The sequence below is a fragment of the Asparagus officinalis genome, chromosome 6 (assembly GCF_001876935.1).
Source record: "Asparagus officinalis chromosome 6, Aspof.V1, whole genome shotgun sequence".
In the NCBI taxonomy this organism is placed as follows: domain Eukaryota; kingdom Viridiplantae; phylum Streptophyta; class Magnoliopsida; order Asparagales; family Asparagaceae; genus Asparagus; species Asparagus officinalis.
In genome coordinates, this window is record NC_033799.1 from 49,679,825 (window position 1) to 49,706,159 (window position 26,335).

The following is a 26,335-nucleotide window of genomic DNA, read 5'->3' on the forward strand; positions in this document are numbered from 1 at the left end:
CTGCTCCTGCTGCATATACTATCTCTCCCTTCTTAATGTTAGCTATCCCCCCACTCCAGCATATCACCAATTTACCCCTTACATCGATGTGATCTAATGTGCCATTTAGGCAAAACAAAGCATCAAAATCCCCACTATATTTGTAAGGAAATACAATGGGTAAATATTCGGAGGAATTGAAAGATAGGGGTTGAAAGGCAGTTTCTCCTTGTAGTTCCATTCCATTTCCGAGCTTTACAGCTGCGCTTATTCTTCTGTCAGTTGAGCTCGCTCCTACTGTAAAAACCCACGGGGCACTATGGGCCAATGTATCTTCTCCAGGGCCATTATTGCCTGCGGATGCAAAATTGGAGATTCCCTTCTTGAATGCTGCTAGTGAACCTTGTGCGATTGAATCAAAATAGAATGTCGCATTAGGGTCACCACTAATTGACATGGAGATTATATCGACTCCATCCATGATAGCCTGATCTATGGCTTTAAGCGTATCAGTCCCCGGACAGCCAGCCTCGAAGCACACTTTGTAGATAGCTAGGTGAGCTTTAGGTGCCATTCCAGAAGCCTTACCCTTGGCCGTTCCAAGAACGTTGGCGTCGTCCACGAAATTGCCTGCAGCCGTGCCTGCAACGTGGGTCCCATGCCCTTCTCTGTCTATTGGGGAAGGACTGGTTCCATTGTGGAATGCTCTTGCACCGATGATCTTATTATTGCAACGGAGGTAATAACACTTACCCTTCCATTTGGTAGGTGGAGGAGGCATTAGATTGTCACTGAAAGAAGGATGGTTTGGAAAAATTCCAGTGTCAAGAATTCCGATTATGATGCCTTCGCCATACATGGTGCCATCCCATGCTCCTCCGAATGGCTTGCTCAACCCCAAGAACTCAGGGGTATAAGTGGTTTCAAGGTGATACAGCTTGTCAGGGTGGGCATATAAGAAGCCTTCCTTACCTTCCATAGCCTTCACTTCTGTAGGAGTTAGCCTCGCAGCAAAACCGCTGATTGCGTGTCGATACGAGTACACCAAACGAGGTGCTCCTGAGTCTAGAGTGTTGTTAGGTAGAAAGGATTCGTACCACCTTTCAAGATCTATATCGCTGAGAAGCTCAGCTTCCTTGGTGTTTACTACATGAACGATGTAGGTTTGCGTCTGGCCAGGATTGCCTCCTTGATCATTGACCACTGGGAGAAGCTTGCCGTGGCTTAAAAAATGAGTAAGATTTGATAGCAAGAAGAAGAGGAGAGCTAAGTAAAGGGCCATGGGAGTATCTCAGGTCCTGAGGATGTGGATGGCTTGAAGGATTGATTGCGGAGAGTTGATATAATGGTTGAGAGATGCCAATTACGAGGTAGAGTTACTGTTTTCTTGACACAAGACAGGAAAGGAAATTTCTTTTTTGATTAAATTAATGTATAACACAATGCTCATTAATAGAAGGAATAAGACGAGAACGGTGTGTATCACGCAGCGCTTATTGCCATCAATAACGAGAAAAAAGAGACCTATTAAGTGTTTGTCAGCTCAAGGTAAAAAGAATACTATGTTTTCCAAATTTGGCCTCATCTTAAGATTGTCTCTGAAGAATAAGAGGGTTTAGCACTATTTAATCACTGACATTTTTACCAGATAGGATTTTATATTTCAACCACACTTCCAGATTCCTGCTATAAGATAAGTTTTATATAATTGTTTTGCTAATAATTTATGCCGTGTTCTATATGGGCCTGCAACATTTTCTTAATACACCACTTCAACTTCTTGTTGAATAACTGATTTAAAATTAGTTATTAGGTTGTTTCCTATTTTTCAGGATAGTATGTTAGTAGTGGTTTAGTTGTTTACTTAGTCAATTGTCATGTGTTTTTTAATTGTTTGTTGCTGATTTCTAGGAGCTTTAAGTTGGTGTAAGGCCTATATATTTGGCCATTCTCTCTGTTAGCAAATATAAGAAAATAAAACATTTTCTTTAATAAGGCTCATATTCTTGTTTTCTCCTTTTTTTTCCAACATGGTATCAGAGCACCAGGTTTCTTGGGTTTGTGAGAATTTTAAAAAAATATAGAGTGATCAACCTTTTTTTTAGTGGCATCCAACAATTTTTCGCTTCCATACTCCATCCTCAATGGAGACAATTATCAATCTTGGGCTATCAAGATGAAATCTCATTTGAAAGCTTTGAGTTTGAGACAATTATCAATCTTGGGCTATCAAGATGAAATCTCATTTGAAAGCTTTGAGTTTATGGGAGGTTGTTGAGAGTGATCTATCAAGATGAAATCTCATTTGAAAGCTTTGAGTTTATGGGAGGTTGTTGAGAGTGATTATGAGCCGATCCCTCTTTCACAAAATCCAACCCTAAACCAAATGAAGAAGCATGATGAAGAAAAAGCAAATAAGCCAAAAGCCCTCTCTTGTATTCATTCGGCCGTGTCGAACAGAATCTTCACAAGTATAATGACTTGTGAATCACCTAAGGAGGCGTGGGAGATGCTAAAGGAAGAGTTCAAGGGCAACGATAAAAAAAATTGATGCATGTTCTAAATCTTAAAAGGGAATTTGAGATGCAAAAGATGAAGAAATGTGAGACCATCAAAGAGTATGTCGGTAAGCTTATGGCTGTTGTCAATCAAATTAGATTGCTTGGTGAAACATTTTCAAATGAAAGAGTGGTTGATAAGATTTTAGTGACTGTTCCCGAAAGGTATGAGTCTAAAATTTTCTCACTTGAAGATTCTAAAGACCTATCCAAAATAACTCTAGTGGATTTAGTCAATGCCCTCAGTGCCGTAGTGTAAAACCCCAAAATTTTGAATATTTATGATAAATATATCATATGGTGAATAATAATATATTTTGATGTTTGTATATGATAAGAATTGATTTGAGATCAATTCAATATATATTTGTAAATATATATATGTGCAAATGTGCAAAACATGCACAAAGGCCAAAAGAGAGATCTGAGAATAATGACCAATTATGAGTTTCTATATTTTACGCACTGATACAGTTAGAATCTGAAAAAGTGTAAAAGACCAAAGTTGTAGGTCTCTTCAGTAGATTTCTAACAAATATTTAATCACCTCATTCCAAGGTCAGATACGAAAGTTACAGCTAAAATACCGAAGAGTATGTTTCTAGTCAGACTGAGTTTTCCAGTTTCGTGTTTCGGGTTTCGGGTTTTGGGCTGTAGTTTTTCGGGTTTGCTGTCATATATACACATGTTTATACACGAAAAACACCTCTTTTCTTATGTGCACCAAACCCTAGCATCCCCTCTCCTTCTCTCTCAAACCCTAGCCCTAAACTTGTGTTCTCGGGGGAGTTTCATGTGGTGAAAAGCGAGGAGAAGGCAGGATTTGCTGCGTTTGGCATCGAGGGATCATTCTCACACGTTTTTGGGAGTTCATCAACACCCCTCAGGCGAGTTTCATCTCACCCAATCCTACACCCTTGTTTTTTTAAACGATTTTAATGATGTTTTCATGTGATTTGTGAGCCTAACTTGCTAGTTTATGTATAAAAGTTTGATCATATTATTGTATATTGCAAAGAGAACAAGTTTTCAGTAAATAAAGATCACCCATGAATTTCTTAATGCAGATCTAGATCTAAAAATATTTCTAACAAGAGTTTTAAATGAAATATCCTTGTTTCCATATGTTTCAACATGTTTATATGTATTCATGAGTGATTTCGTTTTATCTAAAGTGTTTAGAACCTTTTTCCACATGTTTTAGAAATGCTAAATCGTTTATAGAGGATTGGTAGTGGTCGAGATTTACATATGAAAGTTTTTTTATATCAAAACCCATAGAGCAGAAAACCTGCAGAAAGTTTTCTGCACCTGAGCGGTCGACCGTGGCGGTCGACCGCCGGGCGCGCAGCAGAAGCAAGAAGCTTTTGTTTTCCAGCACGGTCGACCGTGGTGGTCGACCGTGGCGGGCGGGCGCCGGGCAAGCAGATAGGCAGAGACCTTCTACTCACTGCGCGGTCGACCGGCATGTGCACGTCGTTTGCGTGCAGTTGTGGCTGGCGAAACACCTAGGTTATATGGTTTTGTTATACACTGAGATTAGTGTACATGAGTTGACTACTGTCATGAAATTAGATTTACTCACCGAGACATGAGATTAAATGTTATATATGTTGGTTCTGACATCATTACATGTTGAAGTCCTCGTGTTGGACTATAAACTATTAAAGTCCTTGTGTTGGACTATAAACTATTGAAGTCCTCGTGTTGGACTATAAGCTATTGAAGTTCTTATGTTGGACTATAATCTATTAAAGTCCTCGTGTTGGACTATAAGCTATTAAAGTCCTCGTGTTGGACTATAATCCACTACAGTCCTCGTGTTGGACTTTAAGCTATTGTTGTTCATGTATTGGACTTTTATCTGTTGTAGCCCACGAGTCGGGCATATATTTTTGACCTATGCCAGGTTATTGATAGTATGATTGGAGATGGAGCTGTCTTTCATTATTGTTCCACACTGTAGCTTTTGGATTTGGTATTTAGAGGAGCTGTCTTTCATTATTGCTCCACAATGTAGCCTTTGGATTTGGTATTTAGGGATTTACAAATTTGAGACATATGGTATATACATGAGCGTTTCCTTGTTTGGATTATTTCGCTCGACGTACCATGCTCGTGTTGTAAATTTCTAAATATCAAATCTCCATTTATTTTAGAGTAGATGATTATTTATCTATATGTATTAGTAGATATTTTCTTATCCTTCTAACCCTTCTCCCTGGGGTTGGTTGAGATGTTACTCGCTATAGTGCTTTGACGCTCGTTGTTTTCCCCCTTTTAGGTAACGAGCCATGTGCACGGAGAGCCGTAGGTTGATGGAGTTGCTCTAGTAGTTATTTATCTATATTATTAGTAGTTATGTCAGAACTCCACAGTGGGTGTGTTTATGAACATTTGAGTTATCATTTTAGTTTTGTAAAGGCGATGTGCCTTAATGTCATTTTATTTGAATTCCTATTGTGAGACAGTTGTATCAGTTCAGATGTTTTCTTCTTAGAGATTTATCCATTCATATCAGTGGTGATGATTTTTCTTTAGAATATCTATTGTTTAGTATTTCTTTTGTATATTCTCTCTTGCCTGTTTTGTACCTACACCTGTTGTTGATTCCACTAGATAGATAATAATTGTAATGGTGAAACGTGTTAATGAATGGTGTAGTGCATGACAGGTTTGACATTCTTGGTTTCACCTTGGACTGCAGCCTTGTTCAAACCAGGGGCGTCACAGTTGGTATCAGAGCCAGGTTCTGGTATCCTTAGGATCATCCTGTGTCGAGTCGTGGAGCTAGAATAGAGTTTCTTAGAATTCATGTATAGAGTCTGCTAAGAATTTCTAGAGTGAGTGAGGACGTTATATATGTATGTTCGAAAATTATAAAAAAAAATTTATGACTACCTTACCTTGATTGAAAAGTAATTTCCTGAATACTTATCGTGATACGTTACGTCATATCTGTGTATATATATTTATGATCTCCTTTACTGTGTCATTTAAGCTCTCCTCTTGATATTACAAATATCGGGACGAGGATATGGTCGAGGTAAAACTCGTACCTGGAGAGTTGGGCAAGCAGAGCCGAGCCGCAGCAAGCTCCACAGTATTTGATTGACTTCATGACGCCGTTTGCAACAAGATTTTGGAACACTCGGGAAGCGAGAGGCTATCCATTTCCACCAGCAGTATCACTTTCTAGAGATCCACCACCCGTTGTACCAGTTGTGCCTATCGAAGAGGTAATACTAATAAGTACACCACCACCACAATCAGCTATTGATAGAGCTGTAGAGCAGGAGGCTTGGTTCTGTAAGATAAGAAAGGCGTCAGACACGAAGAGTATTATAGTTTCAGGGCACACTAGATTCATGTGCAGCCTATAAATAAAAAGAATATGTGAAGATTTCTTAACGTCGATTCAGTACCAAACCAGAGGTTAAATGTTTTCATCATAGAGGACATCATCAGGGAATGGCAACAAAGGATAGTAAAGACTTCATATTTTCGCAGGAGCAGGGAATATCACTTATTTGGGAGAATTTTGTCTACTCCTTCAACAAGCAGTTAAAGGTAGTTCAATTGAAGCAGAGAGATATGCCTGAAGTTAGTGAAGAAATCAAAACCAGTATGGTGACAATAGCAAAGGCAAAGGGGCTATTGCGGGATCTAGAAGACCCCAACAACAAGGTAAGTATTTTTACCACCAGCATAAGGACAGTATAAGAAGACAACACAAAATGATTCAAGAGCGCTGCAGCAGCGCAGGAATTTGGATACATATCATGTTTGTAACAAGATCGGGCATAGATCGGAGGATTGTCATAATACACCGGCAGAGGACCAGCATGACAGAGGTCAGGGTCAACAGTCTTAGAGCCACTATTACAGCCAGCAACAGAGAATAGAAGTATTACTTGTTATTCCAAGGATTGAGGGCCAGTAGACCATATTTACGTTATCCAAGAGATTACTGAGGGACAGATGGTTCCATATATTTTTCATCACTGGCAGAGTCTATATAGCTGTACCACGTGATCATGGTGCGAGCAGAGCTTTCTTCATGATTTTTCTTTCAAAACTCAGACATTGTTTTATTCAGGAATTTCGCTTTCTTTTAACTTTCATGCCTTCGTGGATAGGCTTCAGCTTGTAGCATATTCTTTAGGTGTTCCGTTATCAGTCTCTACTCCTCTAGGAGAGGTATCCTTATAAGAGAAGTATCTGCAGGAGATGTGTCATCATTCTAGATGAGTCTGAGTTTCTCATAGATCTGATCATATTGCGGATGTTGGATTTTGACGTCGTTTTTGGTATAGATTGGCTATCATCATACCATGTTAATATCGACCGTTTTACTAAAATAGTCAGCTTGTGAGCATTCGTTTGGTTTGTATGGATAGTAGCAACCTCATAGGGTAACCAGAATATGGAGTCGTTCCTGGCATACGTCGAGGAGGTGATTCTGAGGGATCAGAGTACTGATTTGTGCGAGACTAGAGTTGTCTCAGTTTATCGGGATATCTTTCAGGACATACCTAGGTTACCTCCGGTGAGAGAGGTTGAGTCCTGCATCGAGTTGCAATAGAGCACAGTACCAATATCCCGAGAACTATATCGTACGACACCTATTGAGATGAGGGAGCTACAGATTTAGACAAATGAATTATTATTTTAGAGTTTTATTTGCCGGAGTCTTTCTCCGTGGGGAGCACCGATCCTTTTCGTGAAGAAGGACGGTATCTTATGATTTCGTATAGATTTTCGTAAGTTGAACAAGTTCATTATCCAGATTAGATAGGATTTATGACTTGTCTGATCAACTACGGGGAGCGCAGCATTTCTCAAAGATTTATCTTCATTTTGGTTGTTACGTGATTTTAGGAGATGGATATTCCCAAAACCGCCTTTCTGACTCGATATAGGTCTTTCGAGTTTCTGCTCATGCTATTTGGGCTGACCAATGCGCCGCTGTATTCATGGATTTGATGAACCGTGTTATTTTTCGTCCATACTTGGACTAATTCATGATTGTATTTATCGATGATATTCTTATCTATTCGAGATCGGAGGAGAGCACGAGCAGCATCTACGTTTAACCTTGCAGGCTTTGCGGGAGCATCATTTATATGCTAAGTTCAGCAAATACAAATTTTGGATTTCTGAAGTCAGATTCCTTGGCCATATCATCAGTTGAGAGTGCATGAGCAGCACTACCCCACACATGATTTAGAGTTAGTAGTGGTGGTATTCGCGCTAAAAGCATGGATACACTACTCGTATGGAGTATAGTTCAAGTTATTCACAGACCACCAGAGTCTGAAGTACATTTTCTCTCAGAAGGAACTCAACCAGAGACAGTGACGATGGATTGAGTTTATCAAGGATCATGAGTTCGCAATTCAGTACCATCCGAGAAGGGCGAACGTCTTAGCGGATGTTTCGAGCAGGAAGCATTGATATCGGAGTGCGACTTTGAAGCGCCTGTTTTGTTAAGATCTTCATACTCTTAACCAGTTTGAATTTAGGCCAAAGATTGACGGGACCAGCACATAGTATTTTTTTTGGGAGTTATTCCATTGTAGCCGTCTTGGAGTAATAGAGTGGCTAGAGCTCAGTCGGAGGACACTTGAATTCAATCTCGGAAGGAATAGATTTTTGAAGAACCTAAGGCCGATTTGGACCTTTGGGGCCAATGTAGGACTTCAGATGATAGTCTAATTAGTGATGTCAGCTAATGCATAACAAAAAGGGAATTATTTAATGAGGCCCATTGCACTAGATATACAATGCATCTAGACACAACAAAAATGTACAAGGACTTGAAGGGACATTTTTGGTAGAACGACATGCTTAGGGAGATTACATAGTATGTAACTAAGAACTCGACCTGCTAGCAAGTGAAGACAGAACATTAGAGGCCAACATGGACCCTACTACATTTACCCATTCCAGAGTAGAAGCGGGCAGTTATTTCTATGAACTTCATTAAAGGATTGCCAAGATAGAAGAAGGGAAAACGATTCAGTTTGGGTGATAGTTGATCGGTTGACGAAGTCAGCATATTTTATACCAGTGGGGACGACTTAAATAGAGGAGACTTATGCGAAAACATTCATTCCAAGAGACCATAAGATTACGAGGAGTTCCAGAAACGATTGTATCAGATCGAGGCTCAGTTTTTACTTCACATCTCTGGAGGAGTTTCCAAAAAAAATTTCGGTAGCAAATTATCTTATAGCAGTGTATTTCACCCGCAGGCAGATGGGCAGGCGGAGAGAGTAAACCAAATATTGAAGGACATGTTGCGGGCATGTGTTATAGATTTTCATGTTAAGGAATTCAGCGATTTAGTAGACAGGGAAAACTTACCCGAGATATGTTGGACAATTCAGGATTTTATAGCGTGTTGGAGCAGTTTTACATAAAATAGATCTTCCAACATCGATATCGAGTATACACGATGTTTTTTTTTCATGTTTCAATGTTTGAGAAGCATTTACTTGTTGAGGAACAATAACGAGTATTAGACGCGCCTGAGATTTAGCTCCATGATGATTTGACTTGGTTGAGATACATGTTCGTATTCTTGTTATGAGAAAACAAGAGACTTAGAAATAAAGTGATTGCATTAGTCAAAGTTTAAGTGAATCGGAAAGGAGCTAAGGAGGCTTCTTGGGAGTATGAAGAGGATATGCAACTACCCACACCTATTTGAACATGTAAATTGATTTGATTATAATTTTCTCATGGTCTATGATGTTTTGGATAGTCATATTTATATTTAACACTAGAATGGAGGTATTATCACTTAGCTCCTAATCGTTCGGAACATTGGTATATATATGGCGGGTTCCTTGTTTGGATTTTTCGCCCAACGTACTAGTTCCGTTTAGTTAGGGGTTAAGTGGGAGTATCCGCATTTTAGATTGTTTAGCGTAGATATTGCTAGTGATTCATATCTAGGGATTAATAGTATAAGATGTGTATGGGAGAGTTTCCTTATCTGGGTTATCCCCTCTTAGTGCATTTCTCATATTATTAATTCTTAAGATACGTTACGGAATTTCGAGGACGAAATTCTTTTAAGGTGGGAAGAATGTAAAACCCCAAAAATTTAAATATTTTATGATAAATAAGTCATATGGTAAAGAATAATATATTTTGATGTTTGTATATGATAAGAATTGAATTGAGATCAATTCAATTAATATTTCTGAATATATATATGTGCAAATGTGCAAAACATGCACAAAAGCAAAAAGAAAGATCTGAGAATAATGACCAATTATGAGTTTCTATATTTTAAGCACTTATGTGGTTAGAATCTGAGAAAGTACAAAAGAGCAAAGTTGTAGGTCTCTTCCGAGGTCATATACGAACGTTACAGCCAAAAATACTAAAGCGTATGTTTCTAGTCAGTCTGGATTTTCCAGTTTCGGGTTTTGGGCTGTAGTTTTTCGGGTTTGCTGTCATATATACACATGTTTATACACGAAAAACGCCCCTTTCCTCCTGTGTTCCAAACCCTAGCAGCCACTCTCCTCCTCTCTCAAACCCTAACCCTAAACTTGTGTTCTCGGGGGAGTTTCATGAGGCGAAAAGCGAGGCGAAGGTAGGATTTGCGGTGTTTGTCATCGAGGGATCATTCTCACACGTTTTTGGGAGTTCATCAACACCCCTCAGGTGATTTTCATCTCGCCCAATCCTACACCCTTGTTTTATTAAATGTTTTTAATGATGTTTTCATGTGATTTGTGAGCCAAACTTGATAGTTTATGTATAAAAGTTTGATCATATTATTGTATATTACAAAGAGAACATGTTTTTAGTAAATAAAGATCACCCATGAATTTCTTAATACAGATCTAGATCTAAAAATATTTCTAACAAGAGTTTTAAATGAAATATCCTTGTTTCCATATGTTTCGACATGTTTATATGTATTCATGAATGATTTCATTTTATCTAAAGTGTTTAGAACCTTTTTCCACATGTTTTAGAAATACTAAATCGTTTATAGAGGATTGGTAGTGTTCGAGATTTACATATGAAAGTTTTTTTTATATCAAAACCCATAGAGCAGAAAACCTGCAGAAAGTTTTCTGCACCTGAGCGGTCGACCGTAGTGGTCGACTGCCGGGCACGCAGCAGAAGCAAGAAGCTTCTGTTTTCCTGCGCGATCGACCGTGGCGGTCGACCGCTGGGCGCGCAGATGAGCAGAGACCTTCTGCTCACTGTGCGGTCGACCGCAGATAATCGGCGGTCGACCGTGAGATCTGTTTGTGCATGTGCATGTCGTTTGCATGCAGTTGTGGCTGACGAAACACCTAGGTTATATGGGTTTGTTATACACTGAGATTAGTGTACATGAGTTGACTACTATCATGAAATTAGATTTACTCACCGAGGCATGAGAATAAATGTTATATATGTTGGTTCTGACATCATTTACATGTTGAAGTCCTCGTGTTGGACTATAAACTATTGAAGTCCATGTGTGTCCTCGTGTTGGACTATAATCTATTGAAGTCCTCGTGTTGGACTATAAGCTATTAAAGTCCTCGTGTTAGACTATAATCCACTACAGTCCTCGTGTTGGACTTTAAGCTATTGTTGTTCATGTATTGGATATTTATTTGTTGCAGCCCACGAGTCAGGCATATATTTTTGACTTATGTCAGGTTATTGATAGTATGATTGGAGATGGAGTTGTCTTTCATTATTGCTCCACACTGTAGCTTTTGGATTTGGTATTTAGAGGAGTTGTCTTTCATTATTGCTCCACACTGTAGCTTTTGGATTTGGTATTTAGGGATTTACAAATTTGAGACATATGGTATATACATGAGGGTTTCCTTGTTTGGATTATTTCGCTCGACGTACCATGCTCGTGTTGTAAATTTCTAAATATTAAATCTCCATTTATTTTAGAGTAGATGATTATTTATCTATATGTATTAGCAACTATTTTCTTATCCTTCTAGCCCTTCTCCCTGGGGTTGGTTGAGATGTTACTCGCTATAGCGCTTTGACGCTCGTTGTTTCCCCCCTTTCAGGTAACAAGCCAGGTGCACGGAGAGCCGTAGGTTGATGAAGCTGCTCTAGTAATTATTTATCTATATTATTAGTAGTTATGTCAGAACTCCACATTAGATGTGTTTATGAACATTTCATTAATCATTTTAGTTTTATAAAGGCGATGTGCCTTAATGTCATTTTATTTGAATTCCTATTGTGAGACAGTTGTATCAGTTCAGATGTTTTCTTCTCAGAGATTTATCCATTCATATCAGTGGTGATGATTTTTCTTCAGAATATCTATTGTTTAGTATTTCTTTTGTTTATTCTCTCTTGCATGTTTTGTACCTATACCTATTGTTCATTCCACTAGATAGATAGTAATTGTGATGGTGAAACGTGTTAATGCACGGTGTAGTGCATGACAGGTTTGACATTCTTGGTTTCACCTTGGACTACAGCCTTGTTGAAACCAGGGACGTGACACGTAGACCAAAGGAGATCAATGAGGGAGGAAGAAAAGAGTGAAAAAATTGAAGAAGCCTTATTAGCCAAGACTTCATCTTCAAAAGGGAAAGCCAAAGCTGTCCAATGCAACCATTGTAAGAAACTTGCCCATGAGGAGAAGGATTATTGGCATAAAGGAAAACCTCAATGTCACAAATGTAGGAGATTTGGTCATATCCAAAAATATTGCCGATATAATGGTGAAGAACAAGCAAACATGGCACAAGTAGTTGAAGAAGAAATTTTATTCTAGGAATCATGGTGAGATGTGCACCATGGAGAGATTAAGACAAGTGCTCTATCAATATTTATGGAGAGAGGTGCTTTTTTAAGAGAATGTTGGTGATTATGTGCATCAGCAAGATAGAGATGAGAAGTACATCACAAATTGAAGAGAAGTGCTTTACAAGATTATGGAGAGAAGTGCTCTATGAAGATTCAAGAGGAATGACAATAAATTTTGAATCAAGAGGGAATGTTGAATAACTAATTCAAAATTAGCTATTAGGTTGTTTCCTATTTTTTAGGATAGTATGTTAGTAGTGGTTTAGTTGTTTACTTAGTCAATTGTCATGTGTTTTTTAATTGTTTGTTGCTGATTTCTAGGAGTTTTAAGTTGGTGTAAGGTCTGTATATTTGGCCATTCTCTCTGTTAACAAATATAAGAAAATGAAACATTTTCTTTAATAAGGCTCATATTCTTGTTTTCTCCTCTTTTTTCCAACACTTCTTACACTTCTTTAAAAAATTACTTTTTGACTGTTCACGACACGATGAATACATGATAATCAACTCCTTTGATTTTGTGTCACTCTTTATTCCACTGAGCTGGTGATTTCATGCGCATATGTTTGATCTGCCATAGACTCACTTGCAACTTGCATATGAATTGTTCCGTTAAGTATACAATGTCCTCTTTGCTTGGTGAAATATTAGGAAAATAAATTTACGCATATTCTCCTCTCCACATTTATTGATTTGTTTGATTCTGATGAGCCAAGAGAAATGGAGTGCTTCAAGAGTACTATGTAGGAAGCTGACAAGAAAATTATTGGTTGCCAACTTTCCATTCATAAAGAAGTGAGTATTATCTTCTATAGGTTTGCTTTCAGATGGCTTTGTACAATGAAATGCTGAATCACTTGGGGTTTCTAGGAGCATTATAAGTGGTTTCCCATGCAGGTTTTTTAGCCTCTATGCCAAACAAAGATGGTGCTGTTGGATTTAAAGATCAGAAGATGAAATTTCTCTGTTCATTTTGGTTTATCTTTTAAAAGGTCAACAGATGAAATTGTCACTTTGGAGCGAGAAGGTGATGCTCTTCTCAGTTTAAAAGAAAACATGTTGGAATTGTAGAAGTTGATCATCATTGTTTGCTGTAGATAGGGTGCTTCTATATCAGTTGAGACTACATATCTTGAATTTATAGGGCAAATTTTTGAAAACTACCATGGATTTTGGGAGGTGGGGTTTCCCAAATTACAAAACTACCACAAATTTTTAGAAAACTACTATTAACTTTCAATGCTTCCGAAAAATACCGTGAACTATTGGAGGTTGTTGTGTATAACGTTAATGGCTTGGATATAAGGTCTAAACTACCATTGAAATTGGAAGAATGAGAGGCTAATTTAGAAGATATATCATGTACGTAAGGACAAAACTGTCTGAAGTACGCTATGTGCGAAGCTTATGATAACTTACTCCAACTGTCATCGGACATGGTAGTTTCGTTAAACAAGTTCATGCACACTTTACTAATAAAAAAATCATGATAGTTTTTGTTTTCTCAAAACCACTAAACTTTTTTTTAATTTCACGGTATAGTTCTTGATATTCCATCGACTGAAATAATTTTTCTATATTAGTCCTTATGATATTTGTTTCGAAACCTTAATTAAGGTAATCTTTTTGCTAGTATACTTTCTGTTGTTGGCTTATTCTATAGAATGCACGTGACAAAAGTTTAAAGAGCAAAATAGTAGGACAAGCTATAGTATCAAGACAAGTTTACTGTTAAAATTTGGTTTTAAAAATCGCGACTAGAACAAGACTTGTTCTATATAGCATGGGTACTTTTATCATGAAGATGTACCCGTACCCAACCCAAAGACATCCATATGGGGCACTCTTCAGATATTTGCATACACTTACTCAAACATATCCTCAGTTATACAATATTGATGTTTTACTTTGAACACTATTAAATAACATTTGGACATACAACCTATAATTCACATACAATTCTTTATATATGTTATATACTTGAGATGTCTATTTATTTCCATTCTCCAAAGACTAGTGGAATGCTATAAAATATTGATATGTACAAAACTAAATTTAGATTATATCCAACATTTTGTAAATATCAAATAGCAAAGTCATATCCTTAATAAAAATATATAGCAGATCAAACAAATAGCATACATGTAATCAATTTACATTTTTTATTATTCAAAATAATAGTTCAGGATCTTGAATGCATGAACATGTGTATCTATGCATGTATATAACTCTCTGAATGATGGATATGAGATGGCGGCTCAGTTCGCTAAATGAGCTACCAAGAGACAAAGTGGTGAGGTACACACTTTTTGATGTGACTAGCAAAATAGGCCTCACCACATGGCTATCTCTTGGTAGCTCATTTAGAAAATGAGTCACCATCTCATACCTATTGTTGTTACTATGTCCTACTTCTTGAAGAATTCATGTGTTCCATGTCTGTACCTATGTCGTACTGGTATCCCGTGTCCTTATCTATGCTACTTAGGACTGACGCTGTATGTTTGCACCTTAGTATGTAGCAAAGTTACCTTCCAAGATAAAGCATGCCAAGAAACCTATTGGAATCAATTTGTAGCCTCTGCTTATGTCCCAAATTCACACCACGTTACAATGAGAATGAGAGAATCTAAGCATTAGAAGAATCAATCATTTATACAATTAAAATCAATGAAGGCTATAACTGTTGAGATTTAGAGGGTTCAACATTTCATCAAAAGCCACTTGATTATACATGTTCCGTCTCTCATTAGTTTTTACCAGACACATAGGCAAGCCACAGAACACAAGGAAAAATGGTCAAAAACAATTTTAAATCCCGAGAGTAGGAGCTAAGTGATTAGAGCTAGTGCTCCTTGTGTGTATGTGCGCGCGCGTGCAAAGTGCTAAATACTCATGATAATGTTATCGAATGCTAGTCATTAGCTTTTAGACTGTGGCTTAGTTTGTCACAATCTTGGTACTTTGTTGCTCTGAAACTTCCAAATAAGAACGTAAACATTTTCTTGAAGTATTGTTTGTGATATGGAAGCGCACAACTCAAACTATGCTGCGCAGTTTTAAGGCACAGAAAATAGTCTTCAATGTGTATAAAGCACACAATGGCCATGAGCCTAGTATTTAGGACAGTACTATAACATTATTACTTTTGTAGTTCTTGTTTTTTTTTCTCACTCCAAAAAGCTCAACTTTCCTAATAGCACATCAACTCGTTTTGGAAAATTTAGTAGCTTACCTTTAAGATGGGTAAAATTTAAATCAATACCCTATCAATTCATTTCACTTGCTCAAGTTGATAGAATGCCCTATATATCTTCATGGTGAAAAATTCAACTGTGATGATGTTAGTAAGAAAGTTTGAACTTTATCATATCTTAGTTTCTAATCTGATGCACGATCATACCTTGTTGTAGTTCCTTTATTTCATTTTAGGTGACACCCTTAAGTTCTTTTTAAAAGCACCAATTAATCAAGTCATATATATGGTTACACTTTTCTGTTTTAAAGGCATCCGGATTCTTTAAAAACCCTTGTTAATGTCCAAAGTTCATAATAATGTTACATCATCAGATGGGGGCGATATCTTAATAAAAGCCACCCAAAATTGATCTTTAATCTGATGAGGACAAGAAATGTCAATTTTGTAATGACCATGAATTTTTGATATTGGTTTAAATAAATTTTCTAGTATTTAAATATAAAATTTTATTCTTCCTAAAGAGTATTTAGATTCTTCTCGATTTTCTAAAATTTTCTACGATTTAAAAATCTAGATTATATTTATTTTAATGATTTTGCTGTTATAAATTAAATTGTTATAGTAAAATCTTTTAAATTAATATTTGAATATTAATTATTATTATTATTATTATTATTATTATTGTTATTGATTATCTTATATTGATTTTTTAGCCTATTCCATTCCCTCGTATTTTTCCTATATTTATCTGTATTGTTTTCTTATTTTTAGTGTATTTTTTTTTAAACCCTACACCCTACTAATATATATATATATATATATATAATATATATATATAATATAATATATATATATATAATATATTAGGGTTAGGGTTTAGGGTTATATATATTATATAGTATATATATATATATATATATAGAGAGACAGAGAGAGAGAGAGAGAGAGAGATTAAATTGGTGGCCCTATGTCAAGCGAGGGGATTTGGCTTGCTTAAAGGATGTAGGCACAATCCCCACATGGTGAGATAAAGTAGGAGAGAGAAGTATCACATTGTGGGGATAATGGCGCACATCATCTTTTGAAAAGGAGGAAATCCCCTCCTATGATAAGGATACACATTATTCTCATATATTTATATACTATTATATATATATGATATATTATATATATATATATATATATAATATATATATATATATATATAATATATATATATATATATATATATATATATATATAGCAAAACTTGCGTCAACTTAAGTGGATAGCATAAAATAATTATACAAATTATGTCTTAGTGCCTACCTTATCACTTTTGACTGTGGATCTTCCCACTGTTTCTTGTCTCGTCACATCCAGACTACACTCTCTTCTTATAACTTCTTTTTCCTCGTACCGGTCATTATTTTATGTGTTATTATTTTTACACTATGTTTTTTTATTTGACTCGTGCATCGTTTGATTGTATTGATTTCTTCATTATTTATTATATTATTTTATGTATCACACATAGTGTTATATTGTATGTTTTTCATTAAAAATGTATAAGTAACATAAAAAATCATTACTTATATGTTTTCTATTGTTCAAATCTTGTTCATTAAGTATTTGGCATTACTCTAGATTTAACATATACATCACATAACATATCTGATATTCAAATTACTTTCTTGTGTTTAAATATTTTTGCATATCTAAATTATGTATGTGTGTATTTGTAAAACCCTGTAAAATACAGTGAATGAATTTTTTTTATTGTGAAATATATGTTTATATCATAGATGAATGTGATAACAAGTGTTTGGGGATCAAATGAGTGTATTTATATGAGAAAGATCGAGTGATAAGACCAGCACACAAACATCATGCACCAACAGGAGATTTCCTACACGGTCGACAGTGACGGTCGACCGCCGGGCGCGCAGCAGAAGTAGAAAGCTTCTATCTCTTGCGCGATCGACCGTGGCGGTCGACCGTACGCAGTTTTCTAGTTTTTCCCAGTTCGAGTCTTATTGGGTTTTGGGTCAGGTTTATGGGATCATATATATAATATTATATTCGTGAGAGCTTCTTCTTTACCACAGAAAACCCTAGCAGCCTCCTCCTTCCCTCTTGCAAACCCTAACCTTTTCTCCTTGGTGATTTCGGCGGATTTCGAAGAGTTTGAGCGGGATCCAGCGGTTTTCGACGTAGGAGGATATTTTTCCAGTTTTTTTGGAGTTATTCATCATCCCTCGGGCAAGTTTCATCTAGCCCAACCCTATACCCATGTTTTTAAATGTTTTAATAATATTTTTCATGTGATTTGTGAGCCTAACATACTAGATTATGTATAAAAATAGATATATATGTTGTATTTTTGCAATGAGAATGTGTTTTTAGTTAATGAAGCTCACCCACGAAATTCTTAATACAGATCTAGATCTGAGGTTATTTCTAACAAGAGTTTTGTAAGAATGATTTTTGTTTTTAAAGATTTCGACACGAAATTTACATGTTTAAGATTTGATTTGTTTTATCTATAGTGATTAGACTAAAATTCACATGTTTTGGTTATGCTAAATCACTTATGAAGGTTTGATAATGTATATAAATATCGCACGAAAGCTTTTGAATCAAACAACATAGAACAGAAACCTAAACTAGGGTTTCTGCTTTTACGCGGTCGACCGTGGCGGTCGACCGCGTGTCGTGCACAAAAGCAGTAAGCTTCTGCTCCAGTCATAGTCGACCGCGGGCGGTCGACCACTGGGGGATTTTTTTTCTGCTTTTGTCCTGTTGTGCTTAGGTTTGTGTGGCTGGCAAAATATCTGGGTTATATGGGTTTGTTATACACTGAGATTTGTATACATGAGTTGACTTCAGACATGAGTCTTAGATTTATTCACCGGAGCATGAGAGTAAATGGTATATATGTGATTTTTGACACTATTTGCATATTTCTGTTCTCGTGTTGGACTATAAGATATCAAGTCCTCGTGTTGGACTATAAACTATTAAAGTCCTCGTGTTGGACTATAAGCTATCAAAGTCCTCGTGTTGGACTATAATCATCAAAGTTCTCGTGTTGGACTTTAATCCACTACAGTCCTCGTATTGGACTTTAAGCTATTGCAAATCATACTTTGGACATTTATTTATTGCAGACCACGAGTTGGGTATGTAATTGACATATGACAGGTCATTGATATTTGAGTTGGAGATAGAGTTATTACTCCATGTTGTAGCTTTTGAATATGGTATTTAGCTATTTAAAATTTGAGCTAAGGGAGGCGTACCTATGCTCGTGTTGTAAATTTCTAAACATCAAACCTCTATTTTATTTTTACAGTCGATGTTTGGCTATCTATATGTATTATCAGATATTTTTTTATCCTTCTAGCTCTTTCCCCTGGGGTTGGTTGAGATGTTACTTGCTATAGCTATTTGACGCTCGTTGTTTCCTCACTTTCAGGTAATGAGCCAGGTGCACGGAGAGTCGTAGCTTGATGGAGTTGTTCTAGTTACCATTTTTTAATTTTTGCTAGTAGTTTATGTCAGAACTCCACAATAGATGTATTTATTAAATATTTGAGTTTTTATTCTAGTTTTGTATAGGCAATGTGCCTTAATATCATTTCATTTGATTCTTATGTCGAAACATTTGTATTCAGTTCAGATATTACCTTTTTAGAGAGTTATGCATTTATATCAGTGGTAGTGATTATTCTTCTGAGTATCTGTTGTTGAGTTTCCTTTCTGCATACTCTCTTTTGCCTGTTTTGTACCTACACTTGTTGTTGATTCTACTAGATAGGTAGTGACTGTGATGGTGAAGCATGTCGTAGCATGGTGTTTGGTGCTTGACAGGTTTGACATTCTTAGTTTCATCTTGGACTGCAACCTTATTGAAACTAGGGGCGTCATAGTTGGTATCAGAACTCTAGTTCCGGTATCCTTAGGATCATCTTGTGTTGAGTCATGGAGTTAGAGTAGAGTTTCTTAATATTCGTGTATAGAGTCCGCTAGAAATTCTAGAATGAGAGAGGACGTTATATACGCGTGTTCAAAATTACAAATATTTTTTTTTGTGATATTAAAAGTATTTGAGTGAATGATATATGATATGAAATTCTTATATGTTTTATTCGAGGACTTATAAACATTCTTCTATACGCTCAGATGGCTGGACGTGGTAGACCTTGTACCCGGAGAGCTGATCAGGCAGAGCCCCGGTAGGCTTCACCTGAGTCGCAGCAGGCTCTCCACTACTTTATAGATTTGATGACTCCCATAGCTACTAGGATGGCAGCACTTGAGGAGCTCATGACGAATCATGTCACATCACTACCACTAGTAGTTCCACCACCGGTTGCACCAGCTACTCACATTGTAGAGGATTTTCCAAAGGGCACACGGATGCCCACCCCACAGGCAGTTGCTGATAAAGCCACAGAACAGGAGGCTTGGCTCCGCTTAGTAGAGAGATACCAGAAGATGAGGGCACCAGAGTTTCAGGGTTCATCAGATTCTCTTGCAGCACATAAATGGAAGGAGGATATGAGTAACATTCTTGAGATACTGAATGTGACTTCGGATCAGAAGCAGAGGCTAGCATCTTACAGTCTCAAAGGGGATGCATGGAGATGATATCGGCTCCAGTTTACTCAAGATCAAAGGATTTCGTCAACTTCTTTGATGAGCAGTATATCTCTTCCGCGGCACGGGCCGGAAAAGAGCTCGAGTTGTCCAGATTGTCTTAGGGAGACATGTCAATAGCTGATTTCAAGAGCAAGTTTATGAGCTTGCTTCACTTCACGAGCATGTGGCAGACAGGAGAACGCCAGGCACAGATGTTTTTACTAGGACTTCGCCCAAACCTTCGTCGATACCTCGTTTCTAGGAGGTTCTATTCAGTATGAAAGGTAGCGGATGTTGCCACATCATAGGAGAATGAGTCAGGTATGTTCTAGAAGGACAAGAAAATAAATACTAAAGATAAGGGCAAGAATAAGAGGCCTTTTTTGGGACCCCAGCAGCAGCAAGGACCCCATATGAGAGGACCCCAGCAGGATCAAAGAGCGCCTCAGCAGCGCAAATTCCAGGGCACTTATTTTAAGTGTCACAAGCTTGGCCAGAAAGCATCAGAGTGTCGCAGTGCACCAGCAGGAGCCCAGCAAGGGAGAGGGCAGAATCAGCAACAAAACAGATTCTAGGGCCAAGGTCAGGGCCAGCAGATGAGACTTGAGGCACCGCCGGCAGTTCCGCAGATTGAGGGATAGGTTCATGCAGTTCAGGAGGTTCCTTAGGGGCAGGTAGTCCCATATGCCCCACCTCCAGCAGCAGAGCACCTTCTAGCCACAGGCAGAGTGTATGCAGTAGTTCCTTGTGATCATGGTACGAACGGGGCCGTAGTGGAGGGTACGTTCTCCGTGAACTCCTTTCCAGGCCGTAATCTTTTCGATTCAGGAGCTTCGCATTCTTTCATATCTTATGCTTTTATGATTAGACTTCAGCTCGTAGCTCAGCCTCTAGACGTTCCTTTGTCAGTTTCCACCCCTCTAAGTGAGATGTCGCTCTTGGAGAGCATTTGTAGGAGGTGTGTTATCGGTTTAGACGAGTCTAAATTCGTTGTTGATCTGATAGTGTTGAGCATGTCAGAATTCGATGTCATTATTGGTATGGATTGGCTATCTTCCTACCATGTCAGTATCGACTGTTTTGTGAAAACAGTCAGTTTGCGAGCGTCCGATGGGTCCGAGTTATTTGTAGAAACCTCTCAGGGGAACCAGTTTGCGGAGTCATTACTGGCGTACATCGAGGAGGTGATGCTTCGGGATCAGAGTACGGATATATGCGAGACTAGTGTTGTCTCAGATTATCAGGATGTTTTTTAGGACATACCTGGGTTGCCTCCTGTGAAGGAGGTTGAGTTCTGTATTGAATTACAGCCGGGCATAGCCCCGATATCCCGAGCACCCTATCGTATGGCACCTGCTGAGATGAGGGAGCTACAGGCCTAGTTGGATAAGTTGTTAGCTCGGGGCTTTATTCGTCGGAGTCATTCTTCGTGGGGAGCACCAGTCCTCTTCGTGAAGAAGAAGGATGGTAGTATGCGATTATGTATTGACTACCGTGAGTTGAACAAAGTCACTATCCGAAATAGATATCCTTTGCTTCGTATTGATGACTTGTTCGATCAGCTGAGGGAGCATAGTATTTTTTGATGATTGATCTTCATTCTGGTTATCATCAGTTGCGGGTTCGGGAGATGGATATTTCCAAAACCGCCTTTCTGACTCGATATGGATCCTTCGAGTTTTTGGTCATGCCATTTGCGTTGACCAATGCACTCATGATATTCATGAATCTGATGAACCGGGTCTTCCGTCCATACTTGGAACAGTTTGTGATTGTATTCATCAATGATATTCTTATCTATTCGAGATCAGAGTCGGAGCACAAGTAGCATCTACGTTTGGCTTTTCAGATTTTGAGAGAGTATCATCTATATGCTAAGTTTAGCAAGTGCGAGTTTTGGATTTTTGAGGTCAGATTTCTTGGCCATGTTGTCAGCAGAGAAGGCATAGCAGTGGACCCAGCTAAAGTTTTAGCAGTTCTTGATTAGGAACCGCCGAAGATGGTTACCGAGATTCGTAGCTTTTTAGGGTTAGTCGGCTATTACAGAAAGTTCATTCAGGACTTCTCGAAGATTGCAGTACCACTTACACGCCTTACGAAGAAGGGTGTACAGTTCACTTGGAGTATGGAGTGCCAGAAAGCCTTTTATACCTTGAAGACTAAGTTGACTACGGTGCCAGTTCTTTCTATTCTGAGCAGTGACAGGACATTTGTTGTATACACAGATGCGTCATTAGTAGGTTTGGGAGGTGTCTTGATGCAGACTCAGAGGGTAGTAGCATACATTTCATGGCAGTTGAGGGTGCATGAGCAGAACTACCCCACTCATGATTTGGAGTTAGCAGCGGTGGTATTCGCGCTAAAGGCGTGGAGACACTACTTATATGGAGTTCAGTTCGAGCTTTTCACAGACCACCAGAGTCTGAAGTACCTTTTCTCCCAGAAGGAACTTAATCAGAGGCAGCGGCGATGGATTGAGTTCATCAAGGACTACGAGTTCGCGATTCAGTATCACCCGGGGAAGGCGAACGTCATAGCAGATGCTTTGAGTAGGAAGCGTCGACACCAAGTCGCGGCTTTAAGGTGCTCGTTGTATAAAGATCTTCTCACTCTTAGCCAGTTCGATTTTAGGCCAGAGATTGGCGGGACCAACGCATACTTAGGAGCTATATCAGTGCAGCCACCTTGGAGGGACAGAGTAGTCAGAGCTCAGTTAGAGGACCCTTAGATTCAAATCCGAAAGGAGGAGATTTCCAAAGAGCCCAAGGACGATTGGACCATTGGGGCAGATGGAGGCCTTCGAATGAAGGGCCGATTGGTTATGCCAGCTAGTGTGGAGCTGAAGAGGGAGTTGTTTGATGAAGCACATCGTACTCGATATATAGTGCATCTAGGAACCACTAAGATGTACAAGGACTTGAGGAGACACTTTTGATGGAGTGGTATGCGTAGAGAGATTTCAGAATATGTGGCTAAGTGTTTCACCTGCTAGAAAGTGAAGGCAGAACATCAGAGACCACCAGGGACACTTCAGCCTCTACCCATTCCAGAATAGAAGTGGGCAGACATTTCCATGGACTTCATTATAAGACTACCAAAGTCGAAAAGGGGGAACGACTCAATTTGGGTGATCGTGGATCGGTTAACGAAGTCAGCACATTTTATTCCAGTGAGGACTACTTACACCACCGAGACATATGCAAGGATATTCATCCGGGAGATAGTTTTGTTAGCCCTTATGTTTTGATAATGTTTTACAACCACCATTATCGGTACTAATTGCTTGTTGAGTGATATTGTAGTTAATATATATATATATATCAAGCTTATTAGTACCACTTATGAAGGATTGGATGGAATATGAGCTACAACGATGATATCCAAAGGAGGAGGCATAGTGATGAAGCAAATGTTAATCAAGAACAACACATACAAGTCAAAGCTTCATCAACTGAAAGCTATATCAAGACTCAAAGAATTGTAATTTTATGTGAGGATATTAGCTAGTTTTTCTTTTCTCTCTAGTGCTAGAATGTAGGCAAGTAGTTGTAGATTTCACTTGAAGCTATTGGGATATCACACACACGTTTTCATACTTATATTTTTGAGCATTTTGACAAAATATCATTTTTCACAAGTATGAGGACCTTTTCGTAAAGTTCCTTTTCCAAACAGTTTGTTTTTAGTGTTAAAAACAATTTACAAAGTTACACAAATTTTTAGAAGTCATTTGAATATTTTTACATATTTTCTAAAAAGAGTCAAAACTGTTTTCTAAACTGTATCTGTTGTGTCAGTTCGCGGTCAACCGCCACGGTCGACCGCGCCTGTGTCTTTTACTAAGTGGGCAGCAGAAACTTTCGCGGTCGACCATCACAGTCGACCGTCAGCTAGAAAATTCCCACGGTCGACCGCCGACCGTCAAAGTTTCTGGAATTTTCTGAGCCTCGAAAGTGGCTCGCGGTCGACCGTGAGATTTTCACGGTCGACCGCCATTTACTCCAACGGTCTTTTACGTACATATTTCAGACGATGATTTTTACGGGATTTGGGGGATTTGGGTATGGGTTTTGGTTGTAGTGTTTTCTCCTATTTAAACCATTCATACCCCTTTTCTTCAACCTGTCCCAAGCACTTTGAAAAACCAGAGATTTGTTTTTACTGAGAGCTAAAATTTTCAAACCTGTTTTCTGTGTTTTTTTTAAGTTCACATCCCTGCTTCAGTGTAATCTTTCTCCTTGCCATAGGGACATTGTAAAGAGAGAGTTTTTACACCATTACTACTGTTGAGAGCTTGATCTTGTGGAGATCAACTATGTGGGAGTGAGATCTTGTGGAGATCAACTGTGTGGGAGTGAGATTTTGTGGTGATCAACTGTGTAGTTGTGAGATCTTGTGGAGATCGTTGTGTAGAAGAAGTTCCGTCTTCCAAACAGGGTTGTGTAGTGGATTCTCCTTGAGAGTGGGGAGCGGGGACGTAGGTCAGAGGGCCGAACCTCGTTAACACATCACGTGTCACTTGGATAACGATTTCTAACTCTATATCATTTACTTTGGTTATTCTCTCTATTGTGTGTTGCTTGTCTTATTTTTTATTGCACAATTATAGCCTTAAGACCTTAATCACCCCCCCTCTAGGGTTCAACAAGTTCGACTTCACTGGGTTCTAAACAAGATTGTATCAGATCGAGGCTCAGTTTTTACCTCGTACTTTTGGAGGAGTTTCCAGGATTCATTTGACAGTAGATTTTTACACAGTAGTGTTTTTTTCCCTCAGACAGATGGTCAGACAGAGAGAGTGAAAACCAAGTATTGGAGGACATGCTGCGAGCTTGTATCATTGACTTTCAAGGTAGCTGGGAGAATCATATTCCATTGATAGAGTTTGCTTATAACAATAGTTATCAAGCAACGATTGGTATGGCTCCGTATGAGGCTTTGTATGGGAGGCCTTGTAGATCCCCTATATGTTGGGTAGAGCCAGAGGATAGCTTGTTGCTTGAACCAGAGCTTGTGAGGCAGACTACCGAAAGGTAACATTAATTAGGGAGCATATTTTAACCGCTCAGAGTCGGCAGAAGAGTTACGCGGATCACAGACGACGACCTTTGGAGTTTCAGGTGGGAGATTTTGTCATGTTGAAGGTATCGCTGATGAAGGGGGTGCAGCTATTTTGTAGGCGGGGGAAGCTTGCTCCGAGATATATTAGCCCTTTTCGGATTATGGAGCTTATTGGGGCTGTTTCATATAGACTAGACCTTCCAGCATCAACGTCTGATGTGCACGACGTGTTTCATACTTCTATGCTCAAGAAGCACTTACATGACGAGGAAAGACAACGAGTATTGGATGCTCCGGAGATTGAGCTTCAGGACGATTTGACTATGATAGAGATCCCAGTTTGTATACTTTCTAGAGAAAACAAGAAACTTAGAAACAATGTGATTCCTTTGGTGAAAGTTCAATGGAACTGGAGAGGATCTGAAGAGATTTCTTGGGAGCGCGAGGAGGATATGAGTCACGACTACCCACACCTGTTTGAGCAGGTAAATTGTTTGGATTTTGTTTTCTTATGTTTTATGATAATTTTGGATAGTCATATTTATCTTTAACACTAGAATGGGGGTATTGTCACTTAATCCTTAATCATTTGGGATACATGGTATATATATTGGGGGTTCCTTGTTGGATTTTTCGCCTGACGTACTAATTCCATTGTGTTAGGGATTAAGGCATGAATATTCACATTTTAGACTATTAACTTTAGATATTACTATGTTCATATCTAAAAATTAATGCTATGAGTGAATATTCACATTTTAGACTATTAACTTTAGATATTACTATGTTCATATCTAAAAATTAATGCTATGAGAGGTGTATGTGGGAATGACTACAGATATTACTATGTTCATATCTAAAAATTAATGCTATGAGAGGTGTATGTGGGAATGACTACTCCCGATATGCTTTTCTCATATTATTAATTTTAAAGATACAGTTTTGAAATTTCGAGGAAGAAATTCTTTTAAGGGGTGAAGAATGTAAAACCCAGTAAAATACAGTGAATGAATTTTTTTATTATGAAATATATGTTTATATCATAGATGAATGTGATAACAAGTGTTTGGGGATCAAACGAGTGTATTTATATAAGAAAGATCGA

The 26,335-nt window shown here is 38.2% G+C and overlaps 2 protein-coding genes across 2 annotated transcripts in view; one reads left to right on the forward strand and one right to left on the reverse strand.

The window, feature by feature from the left end:
* The window catches only part of LOC109846160 (subtilisin-like protease SBT1.5), a 2,363-nt gene extending 1,102 nt beyond the window's left edge, over positions 1–1,261 (reverse strand). The window contains exon 1 of the mRNA XM_020415383.1: positions 83–1,261. Within this exon, the coding sequence (XP_020270972.1) occupies positions 83–1,261 (1,179 nt within the window). The remainder of the gene's footprint in view (positions 1–82) is intronic.
* LOC109846162 overlaps positions 6,009–26,335 on the forward strand; it is a 141,142-nt gene continuing 120,815 nt past the window's right edge. Inside the window, exon 1 of the mRNA XM_020415384.1 lies at positions 6,009–6,224. Coding sequence (XP_020270973.1) covers positions 6,009–6,224 — 216 coding nt within the window. The remainder of the gene's footprint in view (positions 6,225–26,335) is intronic.